Genomic DNA, 9,889 nt, shown 5'->3' on the forward strand with positions numbered 1-9,889 from the left:
GAGGATGTGTCCTCTTACAGCCTATCAAAAGCCTTGGGGAAATCACTACACACAACCGTGGATATTATATAGACTCTTGCTCTTTTCGCAATTCTCATGTTTTGTGAAGCAAGCTCACTAGATGAGTGGTCGAAAACCGGAGCGGTTTCCGAATTGCCGTGAGTCAATATTTTCAGTAATATCTTTAAGAAGCAATTTGGCTATAAAAGATTCTGTAATTTTAGCAAATTGACTTGTTAATGCAATTGGTCTGAGATTGTTAATGGTTGCCGGTAATGATTTCGGAATTGGGGTTGTTTGAGCTTCTTTCCGTAGTTGTAGTACTATTTACAATTTATTTATCTCAATCAATTCAAATCAATTTATTCAAATTCCATTCAATAATAAAAAGATACAATATCAGAGAAATACATAATTGGTAACAATCAACAGCCACTGCGAGGGCGAATTTTAAATAATGACCTGAAAGATTTATGTTAGTGACTAATATTTTTGGGAGCTAACAGTGTCTGGATGAGAAAATGTTTAAAATTTGAAAAGTGCAAAATGTTTTTTTGAGCACTTCATAACTTGAATGTGATGATTACGACACCATTTAATACGACGATGCTCCGAATGTTCCATTTTCAAGATAGTATATGTTGTGATTGTATAACATGTATAATCAACTGGTACTTCCCACTCGCATTGCAGAAAAGTATAAGATCAATGAGATACATAAGAGTGCAGGGCGTTTTTCTTGTATTAGAACTGTGTTCTATCATGGACTTAAGTGTATTGTTGGATGGCAATTGGCAACTTTGACATGTTAAGAGTTAAATAGTTTTAGAGGCGATCTCAGGGTGTTTCATGGGGAGTAAAGTGTGACTTATTCGCTCTTTAATCCCCAGTTTCGCGCGGTATAATTTACATCATCGCATTGGTCAAATCAGCATTATCATGACTGTGTGCGTCAGCATAAAAGCAAGATCTACGTCAGTCTTCTAAGTCATATTTAACTCTTTGTGAAAGAAATTCTGAATTTCGTAATCATTAGATATGTTTTATCTACCAAATTATAGACTTGATTAATCGAGATGCGATCGTGTAAAACCTGAAAACCCCGGAAGCAATTAACAAATAAATTAAATTTTTATTGTGACTTATTACCAAAAAGTGGGGTCTGTCCAAAATTATCTTCTCCGAATTCAGCATATTTACGCATAATTACGTAGAAAATTACTACCTTGACTAGAATATCTTGATATAAAAGAGCACTTGTAAAGAGTAGGGTTTCACACTACTGTATTTGTCTGGGTATTTGTTAAGGGATGCGTTTTCAGATCATTGAAATACGTGTTTATGGTGCTTTTTGAAACCCCATACATGGACACGCGTGATATGACACTGCGTCCAAGAAAAAAAAAACGAAACCGTATATCATTGTAGTTCTTATATTGTGATCATAAATTTTCTTTTGAGATGTACATGAATGAGGCCAATCTTAACGCTCATAATGCACGCATGACTGAGTTAGAACACTCTTGGAATATGGTGCCACCAAATTTTAATTTGCACGAGCAAATAATGATATTGAGTGAGGTTTTTTTTTGCTTTTGCAGCAAAATATTCGGAAAACAAAGTACATATTTTGACAAATCATCTTTACTTCGTTCATAATTATGAGACCTCATGCGTAAAATATGAACGACGCATGGTAAAGAAAAAAGTTCGCGAAAACATGCTCAACTTTTATACCCATTCAGTGCGATCTTGCTATTGTTTTCTAACTTGTAAAAAGCTGCTTGAAAATTGGATGAGACAAGGGCTGCGTAATGTTGTATGTGGTGTTGCCCACTTAAAGGACAAGTCCACCCCAACCATTAGTTGAATTGAATAAAAAGAGAAAAATCCAACAAGCATAAACACTGAAAATGTCATGAAAATCGGATGTAAAATAAGAAAGTTATGACATTTTAAAGTTTCGCTTAATTTCACAAAACAGTTATATGCACATCCTGGTCGTTATGCAAATGAGGAGATTGATGACGTCATCCACTCACTATTTCTTTTGTATTACATTATATGAACAATGAAATATTCTAATTTTCTCCTCATTGTCAAGCGAAACAAAGATTAATTCCTCCCTGAACATGCTGAACATGTGAAATTAGCATTGTTGTAATACTACATGGTTCAGTCAAGTCGGTCCTTAATTGTCAAATCTGTAAAAAATGAAATATTGTATAGTTCAAACAACAAAAAACAAAATAAATAGTGAGTGATGGACATCATCGACTGTCTCAATTGCATGTCACTTAGATGTGCATATAAGTGTTTTGTGAAAAATAAGCGAAACTTTGAAATATCATAACTTTCTTATTTTACATCCGATTTTGATGAAATTTTAAGCGTTTTGTTAGTTTGATTTTTCTCTATTTATTAAAATCAATTTTTTCTTTGCCATATTACTGCCATGTGAACAAAGGAAGCAACTCTGTGGAACAAGTTTATGAGGAAATTAGTAAAATTGTCATTTTCATTTTACATGTGGAAATATAGAATTTCTTGGTTTTTTTTAGAAACTTGGGGCCATGTGACTTCAATTAAACTGGCATCATGAAGAGCTTACATAATTAACCCAAATCAAGGGGGATGGTCAATTTTGAAGGATAAAAAGTTGCTACCCTCCCAGTAGGAACACTCAAGAAGACATCGTGGCCTCGGAGGAAACTTTTTAATTCGATAGAACTTTGTTCTGTTGGATCTTCAAAGTCGTTGTTCCCAACTGTTTGGACATAGGCCTATGCAGGATGGAATCTCTGATAGAATGACGTTCATTTTCCGTCGCCATCACACCATATAAAAAAAAACGAAGATAAGTGATCAAGACCTGTATGCACACTATAGCTGATTTGGTAAACAAGCAAGAAACTGAATTTGGAAACCGCGCGCGTATACAATACACAATACAACCAGGGAGTCTCCCTGATACAACAGCACGATACAGTACACAAATCTATGGCTTATGTTGTGCTGCTTTGTGCGATCCGATTGATTCTGTAATCCATATACGATAGTCTACGCTTATAAACCCTATTGTAGGTATCAGGGGAAACATACACGATACGATTCATTTCTGATGTTTTTGTGTGTTTAATTTGATTTCTTTTATCAATTATTTATAACAAAAAGTCCTTTCTTAGGTAATTGATATTCATTTTATCGGTAGATCACACCATATTTCTCAACCGAGTAATCTTTCCTGCTGTTAACAAAGACTAGCGGCTGAACGGGAGGCGTGTCCACTTTTAACGACTTTCCCTCAAAAATCTGAGGGAGTGACGTCACCGCAGAGCAACTGGTCTAGACGATTTTTCCTCGGAGTACAGGTTCTCGGTTTTGCGCGCACACTCGGCTGGGCGTACGCACGGAATAGAACGTATTATATCGTGGTGCAAATAGATTCGTTTAAAATCGTCTAGAACTAGACTAGCAGGATGCGGGAGTTAGGACGAGATTAGTAATGGTATGCAAATGGACTTGAAATGGACAAAATGGCGCCTGCACTGTCATGCATGAATGATTTTAGAAAATGAAATAAGAGGTACACAATAATGCATCATGGACAACATGTCTACCAAATCGGAATGAATTTGGATGAGGAACGGAGGCAGGGGAGGACTAACAAAAATTACATGTTAATCAAATTGGATTTTGGCAGGGGTGGACTTGACCTTTAAAAAACAAAATTTCGAGTCATAAAGGGCTCCCTCACTTGTAAATAGTGATGTGTCTCTTTTCTGCTTCGCCTTACCCCTTCAAACATTAATCCGACACCCCTGTGAAATGTAGTATAGCGACAAATGAAACGATTGAGAGAAGTTTGAGATACAAAATTATCAAAATTACTATCATAGTAGCTGAACCCATAAATGACAATCAAGGTTTTCCTTCCCCGGCACAAAGCATTCACCTTTTGACCCATGTATGATTTGTCTGCTGGTTTTGTTGGGAAGCGAAATGATTCTTTTTCAACGATCAGTCGAATAGAAAGAAATTGAGCATATTTTGATGCAACCTTTTCTCTACCATGCGTACCTTTTTACGCATAAGGTCTCAGATGAAGAAAGATGAGATGAATATTTAAGATATAAACTTTGTTTTCCGAATAGATGGCGACAAAAGCAAGAAAAAAAATCACTCAAAATCGTTATTTGCCGTGCAAATAAAAATTTTGTATCACCACTTTCCATTATTCTAACTCATTCATGCGTGCATTATGAATGTTGGACTTGGCTTCATATTAAAGAAGAAAAGCATATCTTTCCATTTGTGTACATTTCATGAAGGAAATTTATATACATGATGTCAAAATACTGCATTGAATTACGGTTTCGTTTTTTTTCTGGGACGCAATGTACAATGAAAGTAGCCTTTCGTCGGCGCCGCACCTGCACGCGCATAGTTTTAAAAAATGACCCCGGGAAAATGACATACTGAAATATTCGTATTATACCATATAGTACCAGCGACGTAACAGGGGTCGGTGGCCAGGGGGGGGGGGGGGCAAGAGCCAAACATTTCCCGGTCATAATTATCATGGTATGAACAGGCGTAATGGTGTAATGAGGCGACCATTTTGAGAGGGCCAGATATTGCGTATCAGGCAGAATTTAGCTTTTTTTTTTTTTAAAGTTGCGATTGAGCGAAGCGAGAGAGCAAAAATTTTGACATTTTTAATACAAAAATCAAATTTTGTGATAGGTTTTGATATGATATCCAGAGAATAATATATTTCACTCTTCTCTCTTTCCATTCCTTTTTAGTGGTCTGTATGCCACTGTGAACATGATTCTTTGCGGCAGTAGCGTGAAGAGTAAAAAAAAACGAGAGGCGCAGTATGGCGCAGTCCCGAGGGAGCGAAGCGAGCGAGAAAAAAAATCACCTTTTCATGAGAATCTAACTTTGAGATATTTTTTGACATTATATTCAGTAAATAAAATCCTATCCTACACTTTTCCTTTGCTTTTCTTTCCTCCTTTTTTTGGTTGTAGAACTTTTGGGGACCATATGGCCCAATCCTTCTATAAACTCATATATACGGCAGTGCTATGCGGTTGGGGTCCGGCTGGAGCCCCCGGAACTTCTTGATATCAAACCCAGATTGCCGCTATTTTTAATCAAATCGCTGGTATATATACAGAATATAGCTTTTACACAACACATTTATTCAACCCAGTTGAACCAAATATGTTGAGGGGGCAAAACATAGCAATGTTGGAAAATTTTTGAAAAGTCGCCAGCGAGCAAAGCGAGCTGGAAAAAAAATGCCTATTGAAATTAAATTCTAAATATGTGACAGATTTTTCCATAATATTCAGCAAATAACACATTTCATTGTTTCCATTCATTTCATTATACATTGTGTCCTATAATTTCTTTTATTTCCTCTTGGGTGTGGAACCAAGACCCCCCGGGCCTGTACGCCAGTGATTGAACGTAAAGCTTAATGTAGGAAGGGTCCCTACAGGGGGGCATTATAGAGCCATTTGAAGGTTATAGATGAAGAGCCCCTACTGCGTGGGGTCTGGGGCAAAGCCCCGGTACTAGTAGCTTATTTGCATAAAATTTAGCAAGCTTATAGCACAATGTTGTATGCAGTCCATCTTTCTTCCCGCTCTTTATTTTCTATCCTCGGCAACCCGGTCATGTTATTAAGCTTTTTGTTCTTGTCCCTTTTCTTTGTTTTCCTATCTAGCTTTTGAATAATTCCATTCTACCTTCATTTCCCGCTATTGTTTGCCATTTTGTCATCTTTTCATTCATTTCCCATCATGCTATTGCATTACATAGGCCTATTTCGGAATGATATGTTTTTTCTCAAATGTTCTTTCGTTCCTTTTCCATTAAAAAAAAATATTCGTTTTCTTTTCCCTTTTCCCCTTCCTTTTCCTCTTTCCCTTTCTTTCTCCCTCCCTTTTCTTTTTTTCCCCGTTTTTTTTATTTTCCCGGTGAAATCCGCCAGGGGGGCAGCTTGCCCCCCCTGCCCCCCCCCCCCGCCTGTTACGCCACTGTATAGTACCACCATTATTGTTATCACTATAAGCAAGGAGATTAGAGTGATATCTGCTTGCTATAAGTGAAGGAAATCCCAAATGAAGACACTCAAGTTACCACTGACAAAGATAGAAGGATATCCCTGATTAACCAGTAACAATCGCGCTCCCTCTCACGTTCCTGCTGAAACGAACACAGCGGTTCAGTAATTCAAATTTCCTCTTCATACGTCTGTACGTGGTGTTCGCTGCCTCGGCGTATAGCAAGGAGATATCACTCTCTCCTTGCGTATAGTAACTATGTTGTATTGTACGATACTCGACCCGATGAACGAACATGCCGACCAGCTCTCTTTTTCTGCTTCTTCTTGCATTTATCATGCAATGTAGATTGTCGTATGAAGCTCGTATCTTACTAACGACAGGAGCAAATTTCGGCAGTCACTTTTCAGTATTTTCTAATGTGGGACACGCCCTTGTCGACAGAGGACACACCGTTACAGCTCTAATCAGCGACGCCTTCGATAGCGCGAACGACCAGCGACTGGTGAACTTGAAAGTGGATGTATATTATGATGGCAATAGAGAAAGTACCCGTGAATATACGGACGCATATACTAAGCATCTTATGGGAAAGAAGTCGTCTGGCTTAACCAATCTATTTCACTGGATACCTCCAAATCTCTATTCCGCCATCGACAGTTGCAATGACATGATCAACCATTTTGAAAACAGAAAACATCACTATGATCTAATATTACTTGATGGACACAGTTCATGTTCGATCTTTCTCGCTTGTCGACTAACAGTTCCCTATGTTATTCTTATACCGAGCGGCATAAAACCAAGTCTAGCTCGACGTCATGGAATTCCTGATACAACGACATACTATCCAGAAATGTCAACAGGTTTATCGAATCGAATGACTTTCTTACAGCGTGTCTCGAACACGATCAGCGGGATCTTAGCTGATCTACTGTCATTTGTCGAGTACGACGTTTTACATTTCCTTTTGAGTATGCGATACAATATCACAAAACCTGATCGCAACCTTGTGTCAAATGCTCAGCTTATTCTTGTGAACTCAGATTTCTCTGTGGATTATCCATTTCCCTTACATCCTAATGTAATTACAGTCGGAGGACTTACGACTCGACCACATCAGCCACTTAGTGAGGTAAGATCTTAACCAATCTCCAGTAGCAGCGAATAAATGATTATAACCTTATACCTTTCTAATAATATAATTATAAAACCAAAGAGAGAAAAGAAAATAAACCAATGAAAATAATAAAAGGAAATATCCGATATAGTGATTTTTTTTTCTTTCCCTTGCCTTGGTTACCCAATTCCAACCACTTGCTCAAATCCGAGCAGTAAACCTATATAATTATTATTCGGGGGGGGGGGGGGGGTCTATTCACTATGGTTTCACCCCCACTTGAATAGTTGTCATTCCTTTCTAAAGGTTGTGCATCCTCATTCAAGATGAAGTTAAGAAAAAGCTTATCAATGTGTAAGTGGGTAAGGGAAATGTAATTGTGCATTATGTATACACTGTATAGGATTAGCCTAAGTTCCGGCCCAGTGAATGATGAAAATAGCATGAAATGAAATTAACGATAGGCCCACGCCCCTATCGATTGGTGTCATCAGTGTAAAAGCTGCCAAATTTTAGGATAAACCGTAAAATTTCCGATGGACAGTTGCGCAGCAAGTTCATTCAATTTAATTTATTTTATTCAACCAATATAGAATATAGATCTATAGATCATGATTTTTTATATTGAAGTACACATTTGGTCATTTCATTCAGTATACTACAAGTCACAAAACCCAAAATATGAATATTAAAGAGGTCCAGAGATCAGTAATATAGAAAAAAATACATAATAGCTACACCTTATTATATTGCGAAATAGTAAGACTTAAGACTAACAGTGCTGGAGTGTGAGAGGGTAAGAACAATATTGAATGAAAGTCGTAGAAAGAAACCTGTGAAATACTTTGCTATCTAATAGATAAAAAGACATCAACAAAAATAATATCCCCTAACATATCGGGGACAAAATAACATTGCAAATAAGTATTGAATATAATATAATCCCATGATGATTAGCTTATATATATATAAAATGTGTTAAGTTATACATGTACAACAGCTTTGGCAACTCTTTTTATTTAAATATTGTAAAGAAATGGATGAAGAGAACAATGGTAGGCGTAGCTTAAAATCATGGTTCCCTAGAGCAATCTACCCTTTGGAAAAATTGGTGATGCCGAAAAAATGTCTCTGCCGGGAATCGAACCCAGGCCCACAGCTTTGAACGCCGGTGCCTTAACCACTAGACCACAGAGACGGGTTAGTGACTAGGGCGACCCCGATCCGATTGACCGTCAGATAGACAGATTTTCGACACTATACCAATTATAATTTCCTTTGTCGGGTGAAGGTGGGTTTTGAGCAATGACAAGCCGCCATGCCTCAGCTGGATCAAAGGTATTGCTTTGATATAGTACACGTATGGGAGAAAGTATACAAAATGTGTGAAGTTATACATGTACAACAGCTTTGGCAACTCTTTTTATTTAAATATTGTAAAAAAATGGATGAAGAGAACAATGGTAGGCGTAGCTTAAATCAAGGTTCCCCAGAGTTATCTACCCTTTGGAAAAGTTGGTGAGACATTTTTTCGGCATCACCAATTTTTCCAAAGGGTAGATTGCTCTGGGGAACCTTGATTTAAGCTACGCCTACCATTGTTCTCTTCATCCATTTCTTTGCAATATAAATATATATATATATATATATGATGGTTTTTATCATAGTCGTTATAAGTATAACTAATCCTATTATCATCATCATCATCACCATCGTCATCACCATCATTCATCTTCATCATCGATCATGGTCTACTGGCATTATCATCCATTGTTATCAGTATTCGTATCCCTTATCTTATCTTGTCTTATCTTATCTTATCTAATCTTATCTTATCCTATACTATACTATATTATGAATTATTGTCATTTTTGCTGTTACAAATATTACCTAAAAGGTTAGGGACTGAGGTTCAAAAATATATTTTTGAAAAAGTGAAACATGGGTGGGTTTGTGTGTATAAAGATGGTACAACACAAATCTTCGTGACGTCATGATATCCACGGTAATTTGAATACTCTAAAAGAGTGAATGATACATTATGACCTTAATCATTAATACTACCAGCTAATTTTGTACTCTTACGTAATTACGTAATGTCCTATAGGGGCCAAACTCTGTCTCTCATTTACGCCATGCATCTAACATAAAACGATACAGTAAAGCGTGACACAGACTGTTCAGAATTTAAAATTGCACGCATAATTATGTATTTTTGTACAAAAAAACTTTCTTGTGCAAAACATAGGTTAAGCATTAATTAACCACATTATGTCGATACATAACAAAAGCCTTTAATTATTGGGAATTGTGTTCATTCACTTATGAAGTGACATATTTTGACGATTGAACAAAATAATTTTGCTTTAAAAAATTGATGATTCAAGATCCTTTTATTGGTCAATGTATATTTTGTTTGTTTTCCAATGGCTTTAACAATAAGTATACAAAAAGATGAAAGATACAGTATATATTAATAATATTGAAAATTGGTACATACATGTAAACAAACAAATGAAAGTATTAATAACTTTCTGCAATAACTAACATTTCATAGTGCATGTGTATGATAAGAGGTATGTATGCTGCTATAACACCCCCTTGTCCTAGTATATGCGGAATGTAATCATTAAATTTCGAAAACAATAAATGTAGAAGAAATAGTAGATGATGAGCCTGTTTAGACAAA

The 9,889-nt window shown here is 36.6% G+C and overlaps 1 protein-coding gene across 1 annotated transcript; it reads left to right on the forward strand.

The window, feature by feature from the left end:
• Positions 1–5,426: 5,426 nt before the first annotated feature.
• Positions 5,427–7,256, forward strand: LOC135157694 (2-hydroxyacylsphingosine 1-beta-galactosyltransferase-like). The gene has a single exon (XM_064114300.1). It carries the CDS (start codon positions 6,376–6,378, stop codon positions 7,225–7,227), a length of 852 nt encoding a protein of 283 aa, XP_063970370.1. The 5' UTR covers positions 5,427–6,375; the 3' UTR covers positions 7,228–7,256.
• Positions 7,257–9,889: the final 2,633 nt, after the last annotated feature.

The sequence above is a fragment of the Lytechinus pictus genome, unplaced genomic scaffold (genome assembly GCF_037042905.1).
Source record: "Lytechinus pictus isolate F3 Inbred unplaced genomic scaffold, Lp3.0 scaffold_19, whole genome shotgun sequence".
NCBI lineage: Eukaryota > Metazoa > Echinodermata > Echinoidea > Temnopleuroida > Toxopneustidae > Lytechinus > Lytechinus pictus.